Below are 24,558 nucleotides of genomic sequence, written 5' to 3'. Positions count from 1 at the left end.
CTGATGAGCCCTGTTCTCCATCCAGCCATTGGACATGCCGATCCTGTGTGTGCCTCATGATGGTTCTGCAAAGCCAACAAACATTACGAACATGATTAGAACATTATGATCCTGTTAAAAAGTCAAGTACATTGAATGTTTTGACTTTTGACTTTGATGCTGAAAGACGGTGCCTTCTTAGTAGTCCTTCTGTAACCATTGCCTCCGTATTGGAGAAGTTCTTTTACCTGAAGGGGGCGCCATGTTGCCAGTGGCCCAGCACTTGGCACCTGTGAACACTCTCACAAGGTCTCCTGTCTAAGTGTTGAAATGTAATGTCTTTGAGTGCTGGAGAGTAATAATGACTTCTTTGTGTCCACAAGCTCTGCAAGAGACAAACGTGTTCCTGAAAGTGAATACATTCACGAAGACAGAAAGCAAAAAAAATGGACCTTGTAAAACAAAGGCATGCAGGAGAGATTGCTGTGAAAGTTTCAGAAGCATGCCAAGTCCATTTCTAGAATAACTCTAACCTTACACATTTTCATCACCTCATAGAGATTAAGTGGCTGTTCGTGTGATGCCCGGTGATTCTGGGTAAGCTATGCCTTCGCCGCACATGCACCTGTCTGGGGAATGCACCAAACAAGAGCCGGGATTATTTGCCATGAAAACACTGGCGGCAGAAAAAGTGCTCAGGAGCTATATGAGGAGCTGGTTACTTGCTTTTAATCTCTGTTTGGACGGAGACGCTTTCCTAAATAAACAGCAGCAATGCAAGCTGGCGGCATCCTGTTATAGCGCTTAAAGCCCAGTGCCTACCTAAGGATTTTAAAGGAAAGGGCTTGCTTAACTTTAGGTTCCTTATAGTGGGTATTACTCCTTATACCACTATAATACTTTCTAAGGTATGTTTTGGGGCTTCATAAGATCGCTTAAGGGTAGGGGAAGCAGAATGCCTTATGGGAGTGATGCTTGGGTGCAATCTCTTGTTGTCTGCAGCTATGTCTGCCCTTGCTTAAATCTCTGTGAAATGAATTGGCTGGGACAGTGTTATTGTTTTTGATACACCAGGTCCGGGCCAAATCAGTGCCAGACCTGTTTTTGTGACATCTGCTTTCTGGGTCTAACTGAAAATGTCATGTCAAGTCGTATTTATTTGTATGTACGTTTTAAAAACAACAGAAGTTGTACTAAAGGGCTTTCCGAACGAGGCAAATCAAGTGACAATAAAATAAACAAGAATAAAAGAATAGAATAAGAATAGAATAGAATAAAAAGACTAAACGAGTGAAAACATATAAAACATGTAGGGCATGGGCTATATAAGTGCAATAAAATAAGCAAAAAAGTTGAAGAAAACAAAAGCAAATAACATAATACAAAAATAAAAACTCATAAATGAGCAAAGGCACTCTGTTTCTCTTTCTCGAGCCCGGAAAAGCTTATTTTTCTGTCTCAATCTCTGTTATATTTAGAGGGTATCCTGTTCTACTTATTGACGTGTGGAAAGAACTTAAAGTTGACTCCACATTTGTCTGCTTTAGTCTGCTTAGCACAAAGGCTTTCTGTTTTATTTTTTAATGTACCCAGTTTATTCCTTTGCTTTGGGATTTCTCAAAATACCTTGTAAATGTCTTTCTCTTTGTGAGTTTCTCGTTCGTTTGTATCCTCGCAGGCAGATAAATGAATTCCTTTTCTTGGCTACATCGCCTTAAAACCTTTTTGTTGCATCCTATTTCCAAAGCATCCTTTGAGCAGGGGAGTGCAAAACAACACCATCAGTCTGTCCGAGACACACAGAACTCGCTTTCTCCAAAAAAAATCTCCCCAAAAGATTCCCAACCTTTTGTGTCTCTTCATCCCCATTGTGTCCTCTTCACAGCTTCCTCTCTCCTCTCATTTTGGATTAAAAGGATTAAGCTTTAGTGAAATCACACTGCCTCTGAATGACTGAATGACTTACTTCAATGATAAGGCCTCTCGGACCTCCCCCCCCCCCCCCTATGGGTGATTTTACAAATAACACACACCATCAACCTGAACACAAGGGAGTGGGATTACCTAATTCCCCATTCAAACGGTTAAACCACATTCACATGCAAATTGCCGTCCGTGATGGACAACCGTACTCTGGGGGATTATTCTTGCTACCTACGGAGGAGGCAGTTGGGAATGGGATTGGTTTGGAAAAAGGGAGAGCTGTGTGGTCCAGAAAAAAAGACAAAAAAAGTAAGACCAAACCTATTCACTTTTGAGGAATATCCACGGTGAATTCGTCATTCTTTGTAAGACGTGATGCTGGGCAGGTTCCCGTTGTCCAGGAGTGTGTTGAATGGGGTTGTGGGTTTGTGTGTTTTTGTGTGTCTGTGCACACACTTAAAGGCATTGTGTGTTTGTGTGTCTGTGCACACACTTAAAGGCATCAGGGAAGGGAGCGGAGGCCAAATCGTGACACAGCAAACGGTATTTAAATGCGATAGACATCTCTCCATAATTGCCGTGTACTCTTCTAATGCATTCTTATCTTATTGAATCATGCTGTCGACAAATGGCACATTGTTCAGAGACTTTCCTCCTGTCAGGCAGCTGACCTCCGTTAGAGCCAGGGGAAGGTACAGATTACATAATTACATGACAATACTCTTAACCGGTTAGGATGAGCGTTAGATTATCTTTTTGTTTGAGTTTTCCTTTATCGTTTACTCCTTGAAGGCTCATCAGATAAATAGAGGATATATGCTGTAAATGGCTTTATAGAACATAAGGTATACATTTGTTCTCTCACAGTAATGGTATTAAGCAGTTATTTGACTCCCCCTCCATGGTGATATTAGGTATGCTTTGTGTCACAACACATATATTTGGATGCCGATTTGGCAAAAAGCCAACCCCATTGTAATACTTTACTTTTAGAACTACCAACTTTTTTTTCTTCTTCTCTTGAATCATCTATTTATGTTGTTGGAGCGCAAAGATCTCCTGCCCTTTTTTTCATTGGATGGTAATAGACCGTTGCAGTGATCCAGGCAGGAGTAGAAGCGCGTCTGAAAGCGGCCATTCAGATCCTGCGCATGGATACTTCCCAAGACAAGCCCGACGGCCGTTTTCTGTGGTTCAACAAAGATTCCTGTCATAATTTGCAGCCTGTTTATCTAGCCAAGAATCATGGCAAATGCAATGTAGACAAACTAGTCACTGCGATAGCGCCCTAATTTGGTGTAACAGGCCAAACTCGCGTAATGCTCAGGTGGAGTGAAGGGGAAAGAAAAACATGTTGTTCGCCGGCCCATGCCTGTCCCACAGCTCGCTTTTGGCTGTGCATCGCTTCTCCCCTAGCATATGCCCCTCATCAGCGCAGATTAAGGGTAACAGAGTTTCCTTTAATTCCCCCTGGCCTTTGCCTCTCTGTATGTGCAGGGGCTTCTTCAGCCGTATGGATTCCTCAGGACCCCGTAATGAGGAGATTGAGTTACTTATTTCTGATGGACTTGTGACTAACGTTGTGGTTGATTCTCTCCACTGACGTCTTCCCCTGATGTCTTGTGTTTTGCATTTGTCCATTTGTGTCCATGGCCGGAAATTGAGTGTGTTGAGTTTCAGTTTGACGATAGGCGTGGTCATCATCCACTGACGGCGTTCTCATTACATACACCGCTTGTTCATTTCAGAAGCAAAGCAATCAAAACCCCACACTGAAAATACTTCTAAAGCACCGTAATTCAGACTGGACAGAAATCTGGCATTTTGCTGAGAGCACCCTCCATTAATCATAGCCAGCCAATTGAGTTAAAATATAACACTGAAACACGTTACAACACAAAATAACAATTTCCTGCCACACTGGCACATGTCTACATTTGCCATTAAGAGAACTGCAGACATTGCGTGGTGCCAACAAGCTGACAAATGCTATGCTCCAAGCCAAAATGAGTAATACCTGGGCGGCATCTAGATCAAACTTCTCCAAACAGTTCTCTAATGACTACAGAGCTTTTTTTGTATATTATGAAAATCTAGTGCCTTATTTTAGGTGTAGGTACAAGTACAGTTCTCAGTAACAAGCCTTTAAGTCAGATCACTACTACTGGGACGGGATTAGAGATTTGAGTTAATTGTGAGATTCTTGTTATTATGTGAGGAAAGGCTTAGGGGAGAGGGTAGGCCTGCCCAACATCAGGTTTCATTCATGGGTGGTCTACATTCTTCTCAGCGGTGCCATACCACACCACTATAAAAGTAATACCTATTTGGACAGTGTCATAAAAAAGGTTTTTGTTGGTCTGGGTGTGGATAAAGAGGAAAGCATGGAACTGTAACAATGTATGATCTGCCAGACTGTGAGTATGCATGATGTTGAGCAACACAAATTCACGAGGATATGTTAATCATGAGGATATGTTTCCATTGGTGTAGTTGAGGACCTATAGCATAGTGATACATGGATTTTCCTCCAGGACCGTGTCCACTTTTGTTTGTACAGAACAAGTCATTCTAGTTACACTCCCTCTTGATTTGTGCAAGCCGTCAATGTAGTTTGATTTATGGGTTTGTGGTCTTATAGTCAGTGTGGTGTTGAAACTAATCGAGTTTGGCTGGTTGCATCACCTCTCCACGCAAAACCAGGATGATTGTAATGTTGACACCTTGCCATTTTGTATTTTTTCTCTGGAGAAGAAATGTGTGTGTTTAAAGTAAAGTGTTTAAAGGCCTTGGATCACTTCTTTCAGAAGAAAACACAGGGATCTCGCTTTCAGACTTGTTAGAAAGACAAGTGTCCATTATAATTAAGACCTTTGTCAGGTTTTTAATGGCACACACGACACACTGGAACACACACGTGCATATATGGAGGCGACACAGGACACACACACACGCAGGTAGGCCTGAGGTCGCTGTGAATTTATTTTCTGCTTTTTTCCCATCCTGGACTGTCCTTCCTCAAGGACCCCCCAGGAGCAGTGGGCAGCTTTGCAGCGCCCAGGGACCAAGTAAAGTGAACTGTCCATCTTTGGTCAGGGATGGACATGAGTTCTGTTATTTTGCATGTTTTTACTGTTGGGGTTCTTAGTGGAGGAAACCCCTTGTGAACACGGGGAGAACATGCAAACTCCACACAGAAAGGCCCGGGAGATAGCCCACTGTGCACTCTGGGGAGGATCTGCCCCCCAGAGCCAACAGCGCCCCATGTGGGAATCGAACCCATGACCTTCTTGCTGTGAGGCAGCAGTGCAAGCGGTGCAAGCAACTGAGCGGTGCAAGCAACTGAGCTCTTTCCAGAGAAGCTCAATATGGACTGTGTGTGATTCCAGCAAGGCAGCTGTGTGAATGACGATGACATGTTTATTGTGAGAATTTACTTGTTAGATCTATTACAAGACAACACTTATTTGAGACTTACATGGAAATGAGACAAAATGCTGTCAGCGAGATTTAGTTTAAGAGATTGGAAGAGGCAGTGTGATGACGATCCTGTGCAAACTCACGATTTTAATTCTACTGAGAATATATGTGTCTGCCTGAGCAGATGTGGAGATGAGCCGATTGCTCAACCGTAAGAATGTCACAAACATTTTGATTAGGTTTCTCCCACAGGGCATAGCTCACTTCGCTTTGGCCAACTCTCCCAAAGAATCTGCTTCGAGATAGGAATCAAGTTTCGGCCGTTTGCTGCAAAACAAATCTCTGCTCACCTGTGAGCTTCAAAGACCCTTCAAGATACCAACCACCATTGCCTCAGAAAAAAAAACATTCGTCTGGAAAAATATGCGCAAAGGAATATCTAGGCTGAGTTTCCCCTCTCGTCTTCCACATTTTCGGTGCCTATTTTTAGCAGCATTTAATTTTCCTTGAAAATTGACTTTGCAGTCATCCAACACAGGTAGTAAATGCTCTCAGGACTTTTCAAGGCGTTGGCCATCAAAACACCACAAGAGCTGGGCTCCAGTCGTAAAATCAGAGGGTGTAATATTTAGGATTAATTGGTGTGGTTTTAAAACACTCAGTTAATCTCCTCAATGACAGGAGACATGGCTTTGGGTAGTGAGAATGGAGCTGCAGACTCTTTATTAATGCATGTCAGGGGCAGTGTTCTTAGCTCAGAGCAATTGATATTCTTGGAAAATGTGCGTTCAGCACTGCAGTTTAAGGTAGATTTCATCCTTCCATACTAACTTTCAACGCTGCTGCTGTTTGTTCTGGCCGGTGCCGTGTTTATCTCGAAGAGACTCGATCTCCATGTTCAGACTCTGAAAGCACACCCTGCCTCTTTTACATACAAAGAAGATATAATACAGTGTGTGCCCCCTCAGTTTGTATTGGCTGTTAAACTGACCATATGCTTTAATTGGCCAAACAGTCCTTATTTTGTATAGAACCACTTGTTCTCAGGTCACTTTAAGGGAATAGGCTTCTTTAGTTGACTTTGTGGAGGTCGGTATGCCTTATCATTTGTGTGATGCAGTGTCTGGGGCTCCCAGCCCAAAGCATGGGAGGAAGTTCTGTGATCATCTCCAGGAAGTGATAGGCGTAATCCTCGTCGCAGCCTATTTGCAAACTAATCCACCCTCAAGCGAAAAAAAAAAGTGTGCAAGGGCACAACACCAGGGCAGAAAGATTGGATAACCCATAGGGGCAGTACACCACCAACTCAGGTGGTCAGACAACTGAGCCTGTCTGCAATGTTTATAGCGTAGGAAATGCGATCTACTCCAATGCCCCTAACTAAGGGTCCTTATGTCAAGCTGGTTACACACTGCCTTCCTGTATCCGACAGTCTATGACAGCCTAGTAAAAGCTAGTCCTGAAAGAGATGCTCTATCCCCCTGTGCCACGGACCATAGAGGAACACAGAGGTCAAAGGTCGACTCTGGGGTCACAGTATGTTCTTATGTTTCACATCCGACATCCACCTTTTTTTTTCTCTCTCTTTTTTTTTAAAAGGGTGCCTCTTTGTGAAGGCTATGAGTGGTAGAGTGGTGAAAAAGGAAATGAAAACTTATGTTTTCAGGTAGTCCCTGCGATACGGATCTAAATAGCTTGTTCCTGAAGCCAGTGGCTGGACGTGACTTGGTGTGTTGGGTGAAGGGGGCTCTGTTTTGGACATTTGAGAGATCGGGTGAACTTTTAGACCCCGACAGCGACTGCTCTATATTTGGGAGGTGAACCACGGCTGATGACCTGCGCGGCGACCTCAACACCTGCTCCCGGACAGGAATTCTGTTCCCGTATTGTGCCTGGGGCAGGAGATATGCGGCAGATAGCATCTTGTTTCCCTTGTCTCTGCCTCTCGTTTCCCTTGCTCTTATCCTCCTTTGAACTAATGGTTGCCGTTTCTCAGAAAGTATGGAAAACAAGATGGCGGAATATCTCCCAGGATTAGAGTGGCCAGATAGCCATCTGGTCGAATTTAACTACCTTATTCCACTCAGGATTTGCAGTCTCTCTGACAGCTACGCAAGGAATGCACCTTCTGAGGGCTTTATGTCTTTCTGTTTTTAGCAAAGTCAGAAGCAGAAATTGACTAACATGTCACACCTATCTTAACTATTTTAAATGCCTTTCTGGTCTGGTGTTTCTTAGGTAACACATTTAGAGATGTCACCTTCACCTCTCTCTATGCCAAGTACAGACACACACACACACACACACACACACACACACACACACACACACACACACACACACACACACACACACACACACACACACACACACACACACACACACACACACACACACACACACACACACACATTCACTCATTCACTCACTCACTCACTCACTCTGTCTCTCTCTCTCCTTCCTCTGTATTCATTTGTCAGTGTTTTACAGTGATGTAGCTTTTTTCCAGTTCTTTTGTGCTGTAGCACATAAGTTCTCTGCCTCCCTCCGTCCCTCCGTCCCTCCCTCCCTCTCTCTCTCCCTCCCTTCCACTCCATGCTTCCTTTTTGTTTCACTATTCCCCCTCTCCTCTAATTGGCACCTCATTTTTGGGCTTCCTAATTGGTGCGGGAAGACAGGTGGCGCCACTCTGTTGTGATAATCCTTGTTAGCACAGTCTGTCTAATGTCTTTGTTTACGCTGCGTGAATGTAGAACCGAGTGCATGAACTCCTGACGCTGTTCCTTGCCGCGCCACTCACCCATGGTGAACCTTGACGCCTCCCCCCCACGCCCCCAGACACCCTTCCAGCAACCCCTTGCAGCCCACCCCCTCACCAAACCTCAACCCCTTGCCCGTCCCCCCACGCCTCCATTTCTACCCCACTGTGCACTTTTCACTCACCCCTGCTGAACATGGACCACAGCCAGTGTGTTCCTCCCCCTCCTCCTCCTCCTCCTCCTCCTCTCTCTCTCTCTCTGCTCGGCGAGTCAAGTCCAGATGACAACTCCCACCTCTCTCTCTAACACACACACACACACACACACACACACACACACACACACACACACACACACACACACACACACACAAATGGTGTCCCTGTTTTCCTATCCTCACCCCTCCTTTTCCCTGAGTGGACATGCTGACTGCTTTGTTGTTGTTGTTGTTTTTTTTTCCCTTTTTTTCTGAATTGGGAGACAAGCTGCTAGTTAGATTGTCAGACGATTACAGTTATGAAGGGCCCCTTTGTGCCCCGGCGAGGGACATGCCAGAGCCCCTGTCCGTGCCGGCACTGAAGTCCCTGGCCCCAGCGGGCACAATCATTACGCCGCAAATCACAGCCTCCCCTCTCGCACATTTAACATGCACCACACACAAATCAGAGCAACGGGCCTCCATTCCCTAACACGTCTCAATCTCTCAAAGATTTATACGCTGTTACTTGTCGTCCCGTGAAATGAAGAAGCAAATAAGATTTGTACGATTTTAAGTTCCGCTTCAATGGTGTGTCTTGATCATCTGTTGCTGCAATTTGTAGCATTGATTTTACAGTGTACCCTGTTTAACGTAAGATAATTTTCCCGTTTAGCCTGATAGAAGTATTCAGTGGTAATCAATGTGTTGCATGTGGGTTTAATGGACTGTAAGGATAAGGTTTGGGCGGTGTGTTGGCGTAAGGCTAACTTGAGTGCCTGAATGGCTGTGTGTCCAAACGCAGCGTTGGGGTGTCGTAATCGGAGGGGGCGCATCCACACTAATGTGCTCAGGCAGGTGTGGGGGTTACGGAGGGTTTGTAGGTCACCACTCTGACCCCCGGTGTCAGGCCTGGCCTGCTTGGCCGTCAACAGACTCCTCAATTAAAAGCCCTTGGTTAATGGCACCCGTCATGCCAAAGTATCCATCTTTTCTCCCTCCCTCTGCTCTCTTTCGTTCTCTCTCTCTCTGCTCTCTTTCTGTCTCTCCGTCTATGCTCTTTTATTCCACTGTTCTTTTTTTTTTTCCTCTTTTCTTCCCACCACCTTCCCCTCCGTCACTCTGTTCCATCTGTGCTTTTATCAGTCTCTCTTAATCACTGTCCTTTCACACACACACACACACACACACACACACACACACACACACACACACACACACACACACACACACACACACACACACAGACAGACACACAGACAGACACACAGACACACACACACTCGTGTTTCTCCCTGCATTTTACTCTGACTTTCTCTTCTTTGCATTTCCCTCAGAACTTTCTAGTCTTTTTTTTACAGTTTTTTCCAATCATTTTAGTTCTTGTACCTATACCATGGATACTTTTCCCAAACACTTCACACAGTGGGCTTTACAGACACACACCTCTGCATATCAGTTAACTTTTGGTGCAAAATGCACTACAACAACCACACCACAATCAATTCTGCCGTAACTTTAACACATGTTCCCTCTCAGAGTAGAATGACCTAAAAAACACTAACAACTTGAAGCATTGCTAATTGCATCTATAAGATGTTGCTGTGTCCTCCAGTTTAGCATAGATTACTGTAGTGTTGCATTTAAAAAAGAGAAAAAACACACACAGACAAACACTTATTTGGACTACAGTAATAAAGTTTGTAATATGACAGTAAACAAATAATTCTGAAATGCTGCAATATGTTTCATTACAGCCATATGCTAGAATCGCATGTGTTACTGCACTATATAGGCTTACTACATTACAACAAAAAGGCATGAATATGCTACGTATTTACTGCAGTATTTCCAATGCAGTAAATTACATACATCAACACAAGATACAGTCTACCAAAGTACTGTAATACCACTAGAAGTCTGCTGTAGCCCTACAGTAATGCTGATCCATTCTGTCCTCTGCATTTGGTGTCAAACTTTTACATGTTTGAACTTCGCATTTACGGTAACATTCTCCTCTGCATTGCATCTTGGAAATACGTCAATCCAAGCCAAGTATCTGAAGACAGTGTTGATATGTCGGTTTGCCTCTCACAATAGATGTCAAAATTGAGTGTTTCAAATTTACTGTAATTACTGTAAATTGAAGAATTGCATTCTTCAATCACTGTATTTCACTGATAGCCTATGACTTACATAAAAAGCAGTACTGTAATAGTGGAAACAACTTTTCAGGAACAGTTACATCTATGTTTGCCTTCTATAGACTCTATTACTATTAGAGATAGTGAGAAGTCTGCAAGCCAAAACAAACTAAATAATCTAAATAAACTTTCTGCTAAATTAAGAATACTTTTTCTTATTCAAGCATATAATTTAATTGGTCTAAACAAAGCATCTTTCCATCTACAGTGATCTAAATTACTGTAAGTAAGGTTTTGAACTGAAAGTTAACTGTTCTGAACAGAGTATCTAAACATTGGCAAAAAATGCTGTAGTTCCACAGTGTTTTGCTGGTAGTGAACATTGAATGGTACAGGTATCCATGAATTTTAGAAGAAGGTGTCATTGCCAGCATTTGTATCTAAGCATAGGGGCAAGTATCCACAGTTTGGTTCCCATGGTCTACTGGTGTGCTGGTATGTGTTAAGTGTTTTGGGAATGTGAACATGGTATAGGTACAAGAACTAAAATGATTGGAAAAAACTGTAATGATAGGTAGAGTGCACACAATAAACAGATGCCTGAGGCACAGGGGTACTTACAGGTACTTTCCTTAGATTGGTGATGGGCTATAATAGAGAATCGAAAAACAAAATTACCCCACACAGCAAGACTCTGGCCTTAATCTAGCAGTTAGCTGGAATGTAATATATTGTCCTTCTCTGCCTTTCTCACTTTCTTGTCCTTGGCCATAATAATCTGCCCTAAGCTGCACTCATGGGGGTCTTCTAGCCCCAGTTGTGGGTGTTGAGCCACGTAAGGGTTTTATGGTTTTATTTGTTTATGTGCAGTTTGGCCAGCTTCAGCAGGCGTGTGAGCAGTTTGTGGGGAGAAACGTTTGAGTCATTAGAGTAACGGCTGAAGACACAAGCTGTGAACAATTTGACGACGGGTCATTTGTGAGGCAATCGTGTAGGCAGGGGCACTTTTGCTTTGTGTTTGTCGTAAAAAAAAAGCAAAACAAGCAAAAACGTTTATCAAATGAATATACACTGTGTCAGTGTATTCTCAGTTTTGTCTTAACTAATTAGTGCCTCCACACATGGGAAATACATTTTGTGATTCTTGTTATGCAGAAGTTTAACTTCAGCTGCCAGTGTGTATACATTCCTCCTCTGCACATTTTTCACTGATTTTTCCCAATTTACCAAAGGAGCCCTCTCTCTGGCCATTGTTTGTTTTCTCTGGGCATGACAGGGGTTTGACTGGGAAGGACTCTGCACTTCCTCTGCCTTCCCTTTCTTCTCTTATTCAAGGGGGCCCCTGGTTCAGACTTTGGGATGAAACCCAAATAAAACAGACCTGCAGCTCCTCTCTCTCTCTCTCTCTCACTCTCTCTCTCTCTCTCTCTCTCTGCCTCTCTCTCTCTCTGTCCCTTTATCTCTCTCTCTCTCGCTCTCAGTCCCTTCCTATCTCTCTCTCTCTCTCTCTCTCTGTCTCTCTCTCTGTCTCTCTCTCTCTCTCTCTCTCTCCCTCTCTCGGTGGCCTCTGAGGAGGCCACTGACCCCTTGATTGGCCCCCAACGGTACCTCTTTACCCTCCTTGCCCGGAGCCTCAAGTCACCTGACCCCTGGTCACCTAGCCCCGAGCCTCGCGCTTGATGGGGCTGAAAGGGATTAACTCCCGGCCTCAAGTAGAAGAAAGCTGCGCCTTTATCCAGTCTCCTCGGTGGCCTTGGTGGGCTCTCTCTCTCTCTCTCTCTCTCTCTCTCTCTCTCTCTCTTTCTTTCTCTTTCTGTCTAGGGAATGTAATTAAGTTGAAGTGGAGGATTTCAAAGAGAAAAGAAAGAAGGGGGATAGAGAGAGAGAGGGGAAAGAGTGTCTTTTCTTCTTTACCCCTTTTGTTTTTGAGGGGTAGAATTTGGGGTGAGGGGTGGTTCAGGGGTAGGTTTTCTGTTCCAGAGTGGTGAAGTTTGGTTAAGTGGAAAGGTCAGGTGGGTTACAAATAGGTGTGAGGGGCAGAGGTGAGCCTCTAAAGCTGCCCTCCCTCACACCCTCAACACCCCAGGGGGCACAGGAAGCCCTCTGCCTTCCCAACAGAGCCTCGGGCTGTCTGTTCAGTCGGCCTCTGGGTCTTCATTCTCCACGGCAGGAAAGCTGGACGCTTCCCATTCATTTGGACCCCACGTTTTGTGTCTTTGTTAAGAAACAAACAAGGGGCTAACGACGCAGAGGTTTGGTTTAGGCCACATGAATTAGCCCAGCTTCAGTTGAATGGCGATGGAAATGGACGGAGATGCTTGAGGGGAAAAGAGGTATGGTGAAGAAAACAAATGAACTCGCCTCACACATCTTCCCTGAGGGTTTTTTTTATGGACTTTGAGGATGTGGGCATTTCATTACTCATTGTAAATGGTGTACGTGGGCATTCTATTTTTCAATGTAATTTCCAAGCATGTGAAATGCATTTAGTGTGGGTTCACCCCCCCGCCCGGACCTTTGTTTTTTAACGCTCTCTCAGTCTGTGAGGCCTCCCAGTGTGTTTGTGCCATTAGTGCTCGGCGCGACCAGGTGAATGGCCCAACAGGTGGCTTCAGGCGACAGGACCACCAGAGATGTGCCACTGAAGCAGCTGGACAGCATTTGTGTTTCTTTTTCTGTCTCAGCAAAAGAGAAAGAAAGATTTGGGATGGTTAACACATCACAGACGTGTAAATATAAAGCTGGTGCAAAAGCATTTGGTGATGTTTGAAGGAGTTTGTTAGACTTTATAGATTGATTGAGGTGTGCACTTAAAAATTCTAATTATTTGATGCATTCTCAGATACCATTAGTTTGGAATGCCTTTTTTTTTTGGTGACAAGCCTTCCCTCAATACCCTTTTCAGTGAAACGCCACAAAAAAGAGTAGGATTACAAAAGAAAGAAAAAGTTAGTACAGCTGTACGTCTATTTACCTTGACACCCTTTTTTAGCGCATTTGTCATTCCGTTTTGTGTGATTCATTCAGTTCCTGTGTAGCATTGGTGTTCCTCAGCTCCCTGAGCAGAATGAATGGAAGAAAGATAAAGAGAAAGAGAAAGGGGGAGAGAGAGAGAGAGAGAGAGAAATGAAAAAGCGGGGTGAAACACCGTTTCATTTGCCATTGTACCCCTTCTCTAAAAGCTTGTCTTTTGAAAACCGTGATGGCGAGAAAAACCCATTCAGGCAAGCAGGTATTGCCATGTAAATTGGATTCAACTGGAATGGATTTACTCAGATTATAGGTAAACTGTTTTGTCATGTAGAAATTAATAAGACCATTGTGTGTCCGTCACATTTGCAGTTGTATACTACATCTGCAAACCTATTTTCTTTTTCCGTATTCTCTGCATTGTCCCTCGTTTTTATTGTGCGGGCTCCAATGGGGACTAACAGTTGCGTGGGGCAAGGTCATTCAGGATTACCTGAATTGCCAGTTTATTAATGTGCTCTTTTCTTTTTGGGGGGTGAAAATAGTTCCAATGCCTCCCTAAGCCCCTACAGATCCCCTTGTGGTGGGTCGGACAGTCAGAGGAGCCCCGGTCGGAGCCATAGATAGAAGGCTATAAATGGCCCTGGATCCTGCATTGTCGTGGAGGGGGATGAGGCTCTGGGTGCCACAACTTAACGGAGGGACATAACAAGTTCAGTGTTATTGTGGGGAGAAGACGATGAAGTCATGGCTTTGCCACGGTTGGGTTGAGTTCATATTCGGTCCTCCACAGGTGTTGAGAGAGATACTGTGGCAAAGGTGAAAGTCTTTAGCTGCCTGAAATTTGCAATTCTCAACTTGATCAACTGCATCAAATTATTTCAATGACGTGCGATTTTAGGTTTGCCGTTTTTCGTGTCTTTTATAACTCCCAAAGGGGTTACCCCCCCCCAACCCTCCCACCCGTTGCGCCGAATAGCCTGTGGCTTGCCATAGTACAATGAGATTGACGTTTAGATAATTAGGCATTGCATCATTCAGACATTGAGATATGCGTGTGAAAGTTGTTCGAGGTGTATCTTGAGGGGTATCGGTTGTTGTCTCTGGGATTTCTCCTAATCGTGGTGTTGAGGGGGGTGGGTCTGGGATGGCCAACACCACTGTTCAGTCTTCTGTGTTGTGGGCCTAATTCAACGAAACCCTGACGAAGGAAGGTGCCCACTGGACATCCCCAGTGAAATGCTCACAAGACATCTTTGTTGTTGTTATTGTTGTTGCAGTTGTTGTTAGGTATTATTAAGTATCTGTGTGATGGTTGTAGTGCACCCTTTTGTGTAGTAATAATTAGGCTGGTTGGATATGAGAACTTACATGTGGTGACAGTGAAAGGTTTGGCCACTATGAGAAATCCCCAACCAAGGAATTTAACATCTTTGCCTTCTCACCCTTTCTTTCTTTCTTTCTCTGTCTCTCTTTGTCTCTCTCTCTCTCTCTCTCTCTCTCTCTCTCTCTCTTTATCTCTCTCTTTGTCTTTCTCTCTTTCATTTGTTTCCTCTCATTTTGTTTTCACTGTCTCCTCCACGACCTCGGCTGTGTGGATTTCAGGATGTTAAGGCGAGTGGTGGACTCAAAAGCACGGCTGAAAACAGAGCTGTCTCATTCAATGTTATCAGCGCGTACAGCCTACCATGCTGACACCTTTGTCTGAGTGATTCCAAGGCTATCTTCAAAAGAATTTCAAAACAAAGATGTCTCGACCTTTCATACACACTAGAATAGCTGAGTGAAGAAAAAGAAACAAAAAGAAGAAAACTTGAAACGAAACTTATCCCACTAGTCTTTGACACTCGCATGAAAAGTGAACGGTACAATTCCTGATATGGTTTCGCAGTATTGCAGCGTGGGAATGAAATACTGCAGGATTTCCATTGAGTGTGTCTGTGTGAATGGAGAGAGTGCATAAACGAAAGTGAGAGCAGGAGCAACAGAGAGAGAAAGAGAGAGAGAGTGATGGAAAGAGCAGAGAGAGAAAGAAAGAGAGACAGTGTGACAGAGAACGAGAGAGAAAAACAGTAAGTGAGAGAGAGAGAGAGCGAGAGAGCAGGGAGCAATTGGAGGGAGCTGCAGGGCGAGTGGGAGTTCATTAAGCTGGCCTGAGACAAAGGACATCGCCCCTCCTCTGCCCTCAAACTTCTCCAAACCCTCTAACAAAGCCCCCCCACCCCCACCCCCACCCCCTGGCCACGGGCCTTTCAGTCTGGGTCTCCCTTCACGCTGGGCACTTGATGGATACTACCAGACTTCAGAGGGCTGGAGCAGGCCGGGGAGATCTGCTGCGAGCGCCCCCCGGCCCAGTAAGTGTGTGGAAAGAGGTCATCCTTATCGCATGTAATCCAGGCGAGCAGAGTACATCAACAGCGAGAGACACACACATGCTGAAATGAGAACACAAATCACTGCACCTCCTCATCGCAGCCAGAGTGGCGGTTGGTGGAACACACACAAACACACACACAAGGCACACACATACTGTCTAGCACGCACACATACATTCACACATGCACGCACACACACACAGTCATGCATGGACATAGTCCCGCACACATGCACGCACCCCTCTTCTGACGGTTGTGTGGATGCAAGGGAATCTTGTTGCGTTTGTGAAGGCTTTCAAGGCTGTACGTGCCTGGAATAGCATATCGGTGGAGAGAGAGAGAGAGGGAGAGAGAGAGGGAGGGAGAGAGGGAGGGGGGAAGAGAGAGAGAGAGAAAGGGGGGAGAGGGAGAACAGGGTTTGGGGAGGGGAGGGAAGGGGGGGGTTTGGGCGAGTATGCAAGGGGGGCCCAGCAGGGTACGACGCTGGGGAGAGAGGGGGCACAGAGGGGCAGGGGAGGGCAGGATTGTTTATTTGTAAAGTGATTTTTCTTTTCACCGGGGAGTTAGAAAGAGGGTGTCTATTGTTAGCCACTAATGATCAGCCAAGCAGAGTGTGAGAAAAGAAGGGACAGACTGGTAGCTAGCGGTGCTCAGCTCAGAAATAAAGTGATCGAGAGGGACAGAAATGGAGAGACAGAGCGACAGAAAAAGAGAGGTAGAAAAGAGCAAAGAGAAGAAGAGCTCCCCCCCCTACCACCACCACCACATCTTTTCCCTGTTGTCAACTGCTTTTGTTGTTTTTATTTCATAAACCCACTACACTAATTGCAGCTTTGACCCTTTTGGTCGTCCTGTTTCCCAGCTGCCCCTTGCTTCTCAGATCTGACTCGCCCCATTCACTTCTGTAATAACACGGTAATCACCGTTTGCAGGCCCACTCACTCCGTGCCTCAACACTGACCCTGAACCAGTGAATCATGATGAGGATCGGTTGACTGGTGAGTGAGGATTTCAGAAGGCTTTGGCACAGGGCTGCTCCGACAGTGGAAAGGGTTGAGCCGCAGGAGGAGGAAAGAAAAGAAAAAAGAAAAGAAATGACCTACTATTGTGTTTCACTCAATTTATTTATTATTAGAAATGCTTTTGGCAGAATTGATGTAATCTCTGTAATAGCTGCTCTAATCGGCTTAACTTGTTAGGTTTAAAAAGAGGGATAAGGCGCGTGTGGGGAAACAGCGGATAAATCAGGTGTTGTTATATGATTAGCGGAGGGAGGTCGGGGCTGCAACCTGACCCAGGCGAGGTGTGGCACTGACAGCCCTTTGGCTGGAAACGCTCCTGGACGAGCTGCTTGGAACTGTCCCTGTGATGGCCCGTAATCACACTGCTAGTCACAGATAGGCGTTATGGAGGTGGGACTCCAGCACAGCATCCCGGAGTTAGATGACAGGCTGATGTTGCAAGACAAAAATGATACAATCGACCATCTTGTGGTTTCATTTTTCATTTTTTTTATTTGATGTCTCCTAAGACTCTGGAAAGAGAGAGAGAAATGGGGAGAGAGAGGGAGAGGGAGTCCAAGGATTGGCTGCCTGAGCTTCTCAAGCTTGTTTGTCCGCATGTGTAAAATCTGTTTATGAAGCAGTAAACACTGTGTGGCGTGGCTTGGTTCTGCGTTGCGCTTGCCACACCATGTGTGTCCTATTTCCATGTTCTCTGAGGGACGCGACAGTGGATTGATCAACTTGTTGCTCTGACTCATGCCCTCCATCTATCTCACTCTTTCTCTCTCTCCCTCTTTCTCTCTCTCCCTCTCTCTTTCTCTGTCTCCCTCTCTCTTGCCTGATATAGTCGGGCTCACCGCTTCATTTCACTCGAACTGAGGGAACTGGGCTTTGCTGTCGGGATGCTATGTTGTTATGGCTTACACTGTCCTCAGCATTGACACAGTTCTGAAAGGGAGCACTGCAAACTCCTGTACAAGGATGGAATATCAGAAATCCTTGACCATATATGCAAAGAAATACCGTGGAACACCTCTGTCGCAAAAGTCTTTCGTTATAGGTGAAAAATAAGTATGAAGGAATTTTCCAGAAATGATGTATTGTTTGGAAAATATTTCAATAAACGAAAGCCCCAAACACAGAAGCTTGTATCGCCCTTGTTGCGTACGTGTCGCCGTCTTCCCCAAGGGGGTGATAATGGCGCTCTCGTCACCCCCACCCCCCTGTCCTGAGTCCTGTCACTCTGGCCCATATCCACCACTAACCCCACCCCTACCCCCTCGCCATGCGATGCCATGCCCTTCCCTGCCCCTGCCCTCTCGCCTACCCCCTCTGGGCGGGCCTGGATTCTGTGGAGGACAGAGTCTGCCGGTGGGTGAGCGTGAGTGTGTGTGTGTGTGTGTGTGAGAGAGTGGGTGCGTGTGTGTGTGTGAGAGAGTGTGTGTGTATGTGTGAGTGTGAGGTGTGGAGCAAGGGCCATGCTGGTGGCAGAGGGCCAGGCAGGGCAACAGGGATCAGCTGCTGCTTTGTTGTCTTATCCACAAGGTGTCTAGGGAGAGAGGGGGGCTGGCCCAGCTACACAGGCGGCACTGTGTGTGTGTGTGTGTGTGTGTGTGTGTGTGAGTGTGTGTGTGTGTGAGAGAGAGAGCGAGTGAGCAACTCAATAACTCCCTCTCTCCTCCCCCTTTCTTTCTCTCCCTCTCCCTCTCCCTCCCCCCTCTCTCCCCCCCTCTCTCTCTCTTTCTTTCCCTGTCTCTCTGTCTCTCCCTTGCAGCTGGGCAGTCAGTGTGGACCGGTGGTGATTCAGGCTGCTGTGTGTTTTGTGTGGTGTGGAGTTTCTCATACCGCGGAGAAGAGGCTCTCTCTCACTCTCTCTCTCTCTCTCTGACACACACACACACACGTACACTCACAGACTCACACACACACAGAGAGAGGCTTTTGAGCGCGTGGAGGCAGGAGCCTCAGGGATTTACTTCATCTTTTGGCTGGGTAGCAGACGGACCGACGGACGGATAAAGATGGGGCTGCACTGGGACGGCGTGAGGCGGACTCCTCTGCTGCTGCTCGGACTGACCGCACTGTTTTCTCAGGCTCAAGGTGAGTGCCGCACATCACCTCTTCAGATTTTCGACACAAAACTACATTCAATTTAAATTCTGCTTACGTCAAATTGCGAGAAGTTGCCTCGCGACAGCGCTTGTCAAAGGGTTGTATGAGAGGGGGTTACAAACTTTCACGGGCGCTGTCGAACTGCACAGACGAGCAGCAGTGCTTCTAAGCGTGATACAGGGCAGAGGTTGCTCCTGTAACCTTTTAGATGTTTCCTAATACAAACACTGGATGGATATAAACGTTATAAAGTTTGTTTTGGAGAGTCTGATTTCCAGACATTACATAACATGTGCTTCAAAGGTGTTGCTGTGGTGTGATAGCAACAGGTTTAAAAAAAAAAAAAAAAAATGAATTCAACTTTTAAGCATGACATTTAGCAGTGCACAGATTATGCTGGAGCTCGACTTCTTTAAAGCAGATTTGTTTCACACGGTCACCTGAAATTGATAGTTTGCCTGAAAAGTTATTTTTGAGAACCGATACTCCGTATTAAATTCTACAAAACTAAATGAAAGATCAATACAGTACTTTATTCATGTTTCTCATTGTCAAAGTCCTAAAGCACTGGCACTTCTATTTCTTTCTATATCTTCTATAACTCATGTTTCATAAAGTCACAGTTGATTGACTGCGGTAGGATTCTGTGTCTCTTCCATTTTAAATGGGCAGAACTGGGGATGTTTTGCCGCTGGTGCTGGTTGCTTGTGTTTTCCTCGTTGGGATGTCAGTTGGGGCGTAATCGGTGCTCGCTGTGTTCCTCTCTCCCTCTCGGATGGGGGGCTGCGGACGGAGCCCAGATGAGCTGGTTTGGTTGGGAGGGGGGTGGAGGATTTGGCTATTCAGCTGTCTGACACTTGTTTGACACACAGTTGGACTTCCAGCTAAGAAATCACTCAAGCTTGTAGCTCCAGGGCGCTGATGGAGGTGCGCTCACGCACATGCACACACACACACACACACACACACACACACACACACACACACACACACACACACACACACACACACACACACACACACACACACACACAAAGGCATTTGCCCCACTCTGTGCTCCCACACACAGGCCCTCAGCTGTGCATCTTTAGCACCGCTTCGACCCGCTCAGCAGGCCCGGGGTTAACGGGAGCGGTTAAAAAGCAAAGCGCATCAAAGGTAGTCTATCTTAAGCCAGTTCATACTGTCTGTATGCAAGAGAGTCTGCCAGCTGGAGATCTCCCTGGGTCTAATTCACAGGAGCATTCTCTCAGAGGGCTGCTTCAGTGCTTTCAGGAAATATATATATATATATATACTGTATATATATTCTTTTTTTAAATCAAATTTAGCGCTGAGGGAGCTCTTCGTGGGTGCCCGCATAGTACACGTCTACCTCGCAGCAGCGGTTACATAAGCACCCCGTTTACTTATCTGGGCTCCCCATTCAGAAATGTTTGTTTTTGTTTGCGCTGGCAAGGCAGTGTGAAGTATTCACCATGCACTTCTGCTGGAGTTTATATAGAACTGAAATGTTTCTGAAAACAGCCCTGTAATGCAATGTTTCTGTCTAGTAGAACCTCAGAGCTCCCCTCCTCAGATTACAGACGAAGAAATGAATGCATTCATGTTTGTAATTGTTAGCTTAAGAGGAGAAATGGTCCAAGAAGCCACAATGTACTTTAGGTATGTAGGAGACTCTGGAGGCTAAAATCAAATCAGCACAAGCATCTCACAGCAGGGTGCCAAATAGTTTTTTTTTTCCTCTTTTGAAATTGTAAAGAGTATCAGGGATTTCAAGGCATTTGGAATTAACCCAGCCTTTTGACAACTGCTAATTAAAACACTTTATACACACGGTCAGTAATTTAGCTTCTTAATGAATAAAATGGCAACATGCACTTTCACAATTAAAATTAAACTGGACAGAATTAATGACCTTGTGTAACTGCTTTGTGCGTGTGAGGAGAAGGGGCTGTTGAAAGCTCAAACCACAGATACGAAAGGCTGGAAACATATGTTATAATGTTCTAGTTCCTAGTCCCTGATGACTTCCCTGACTCCTGGGACCTTAGCTTTTCCTTTCATGTATTAACTTCAAACAGTTTCCAAACAGACCCCAGAAAACGCGGCGGTGTCTCGGGCAACACAACTCTGTGTTTTGAGCCACTCAGACCTGGTCATGTTTCACATGTAGAGCACCTGTCCCACGGGCAGTCTGCTAATGCCTGAAAATGACAACATTAGTGCACCACCTGCAGGTCACACGGCTACACCTTCCCTAGGAGGGAAATCAGCGAGGCATTCATGTAAATATTGTATGAGACAGCCTTTTGGCTTTCAGACACGTTTGCGTCCTCTTGAGCACTTGAGGAGGTTGTGTATGGTAGTCTAAGCTGAATGGATCGGTGTAGTTTCGCTCGATAATCTAATTGGGTCTGAGAAGTCGTTTGATTTTTGCAATGTGCTGCTTGCTCATGTTGGATTGGCATTGTGCCAATATTTGTATCAGGCTGAAGGCCTCTGAAGTCGATATCAATGTAAAGTAAATAATCAGAAAATATCTTGTTATGAAATGTTTTTCAGTGTGCAATCTCGATAACACTCCGCAAGGAGACATAGACAATGGCATGTTTATAAAATTAATATGATTTGACCCTATCTACTCACTCGCAACTAAGGAGTCTGATACATTAAATTACTATCTTTGTTATGTCTTAAATCTGTGATGCTCAGCTGTGGTATGTTGTGAAGTAAGTCCATTAGTCATGATGCAGAGAGGTGAATGAGATCATTGAAGCCAGCGTGTTGCTGCACTGACCTGCAGTCTGTTAAGTGACCAGTGTGCCGAAGGGTTAGTCCTAGGTCAGCGTGTTTTTGTACTGACCTGCAGTCTGTTCGGTGGCCAGTGTGCCGAAGGGTTAGTCCTAGGGTAAGTCCTTAGAGCTACAGTCAGATGTGCGAGAGATGGACGAGAGGAGTGATGAAACAGAGAGGGAGAAATACAGCTGGAGAGACGGAGAGAGTAATAGAGGGAGTAGCAGAAGCTAAAGAGTGCACCTGTGGCTCTGAAATAAGACTTGTGTGTGTGTGTGTGTGTGAGAGTGTGTGTGTGTGTGTGTGTGAGTGTGTGTGTGTGAGTGTGTGTGTGTGAGTGTGTGTATCAGTGTCTCTCTGTGTGTGGGGGGGTTATATTGTGTACATTTCTGCCTGAACCCACCTAGGTCTTTAGGTTGATTTGCCTCAGAACATGACTGAAGTGGAATGTTCAGTGCTCCCATGTGCTGTGAACACCTTTGCTCTGAGACACACATGCGCTGTGGATGTCTTTGCTCTGAGAAAGACATGGGCTGTGGATGTGTTTGCCCTGAAACAGACATGCGCTGGATGTCTTTGCCCTGAGACAGACATGCGCTGTGGATGTCTTTTTTTTTGTGCTGACTGCAGGGGCCTCTCACACAGGAAGAGGAGACTCGGTGCAGGGGCCAACAGGGGGCTAAGAGCCGCCTCTGCACTGCGAACCCTCTCCACCCTGGCACTGAAGGAAAAAGCGCCGCGGAACAGTAGTCACCGTTGGCTCTACCAGTATACATATGAGACTCAACCCCATGCTAACCCTTCCCAAACCCTGGGAATATCATTATGTGTCAAAGGATGGGCCAAGAGCAGACACAATGTAAACCCCCCTGACGCCCCTCCCCTGCTGGGGCGTGTTATTCTTTCCCCCACTCTGTGATGTCTAAGTTACACCATGACCCGAAACTTCCTATTTGGGTTGGAGGCCGAACCGGCGGACCGTTCCAGCACAATGTCCCTCCTTGCGTTCATTTATGAAGTGCAAGTTTATCACTTGTCCCCCTCTCAACGCCTTCAAAGTGTCTCCCTTAAAAAAAAATATGTGTGTGCGTAATGAATTCAGAGAACGTTTTTTAAGAGCCAACAACATAATCCAATCGTATAAATCCCATTCTATGACCGCAGAGGAGCTCTGTAACAGTTACTGGCAAACTTTGAACAAATATTTGAACAGGTTTATGATGAAAGACCTGGCCTGCATTGGATTGCATGTCAAATAATAAACACACAGTACTGTTTTCTTCTTTGGGGCGTCCATTTATAGGCACAGGGTTTTATGTACGCCAGAGGAGGCTTCACACCTTTTGCTCAGAAAACAGACAAACACTTTCAGCTCCTTCACTCAGAAATGTTTTTTTTTTTTAAGGTAAGCTGAGAAAACAAAACAAAACAAAACAAGATGGTGTAAGCTAGGAGCTTGTTGACAGCTTCTAGTCGAGCCCAACAGAAAATCCTAAAATGAGCCTAAACCTTCCAGCAAAACAAACAAGGTGCGGTTGCACTGTGAAGGGGTCAGGAGGATTTGAGGTTGGGGTAAGGGGGGAGTTTTTGCTGCGGTGAGGAGTGATGTGGTGGAGGTGTGAGGGCTGATTGAGGGACAGCTGGCAGGTGCAGGCCCAAACCTGGCTTTAGCAGAGCCCCAGCTCACATTGTGTGAGAGCGGAATTGGTCGCTGGATGGGTTGATGGTGGGGTAGAGGTTGGGGTGGCGAGAGTGTATGTGTGCGTGCGCGAGTGCACGAATGTGCGTGTGTGTGTGTGTGTGTGTGTGTGTGTGTGTGTGTGAGAGAGAGTGTTTGTGTGTGTGTATGGGGGGGGGGGGGGCGAGGATTGGTGCCGGGTAACATAAAAGTGTGCTGTGTGTCTAAACATGGCGTGCTGGAGAGAGGGAGAGATTTCCGGAGAGCCATGAGGCACAGTCTGGTTTTTTGGCACCGGACCCTTCAGAAAGGTTACTGCTGACAGGAAACACAGGCTCTCCTTTCAGGCTCACTTACAGGCAGAGAGGGGTAATACCCGTGCAGGGCTCTCTTTCTCTCTCTCTCCCTCTCTCTCTCTCCCTGTCTCTCTCTCCCTGTCTCTCTCCCTCCCTCTCTCCCTCTCTTTCTCTCTTCCCCCCTCTCTCTATCTCTCTGTCTCTTTCCCTCTCTCTCTCTCCCCCCTCTCTCTATCTCTCTTTCTCTATCTCTCTCTCTCTCTTGGACTTTCTCTCTGACGTTTTCCCGTTGAAACCTTAGTCACACCTCAGCTTCAGCTGCTTTCCCACGCGTTGCACAAGATTGATCAGACTTGACGTCATCGCAACTCACCACAAGCACTAGTTCAGCTATTTCTGCATGGATTTGCAGGTCCATTAGACAGTTAGACATCACACGTGTAAATGATGTTTGATGGTGACTAAGACACTATTGGGAGATTTGTAGTAATATTCTTCTAGTCACATTCATCTGTCTCTCAAAAGATCTTTTTTTTTGCCGGCCATTCTCTCTGCAGGGTTTGGTTGAGAGAGCTTCAGCCATGTTTGCAGTGATTGAACCTAATCGAGCCCTAGTGTGCCTCAATTGGAGCATGAGCCGAGTCGATAGTTGGAAAGCAATTTGCCATCGATGCTCGGTTGGGTAGGCCCCGTATTTGAACGGCTTAAGAGACCTGCTGTTTGTTTAGCTCGATTACACCGGAGCCTCCCTGCCGCATGACATGTCATTTTAGAAACAGCGCCGGCACTCCGAGTGGAGTCTGGCCTGGACGCATTGGCAAACAGTAGTGCGTCCAGACCGAAAAAAAAACACGTGAAGCGGTCTGCCTTCCTTCGTAAACACTCACCGCCCGCGCTAATCGGCGC

General features: G+C 45.8%; 1 protein-coding gene across 1 annotated transcript in view; it reads left to right on the top strand.

Annotated features, from left to right (window-relative positions):
• The window catches only part of bmpr1ba (bone morphogenetic protein receptor, type IBa), a 46,351-nt gene that overhangs the window by 1,459 nt on the left and 20,334 nt on the right, over positions 1-24,558 (top strand). Inside the window, exon 2 of the mRNA XM_012828520.3 lies at positions 18,545-18,870. Within this exon, the coding sequence (XP_012683974.1) occupies positions 18,792-18,870 (79 nt within the window). The 5' untranslated portion in view covers positions 18,545-18,791. The remainder of the gene's footprint in view (positions 1-18,544; positions 18,871-24,558) is intronic.

The sequence above is a fragment of the Clupea harengus genome, chromosome 7 (assembly GCF_900700415.2).
Source record: "Clupea harengus chromosome 7, Ch_v2.0.2, whole genome shotgun sequence".
NCBI lineage: Eukaryota > Metazoa > Chordata > Actinopteri > Clupeiformes > Clupeidae > Clupea > Clupea harengus.
This window is presented reverse-complemented; position numbering and strand designations above follow the sequence as displayed.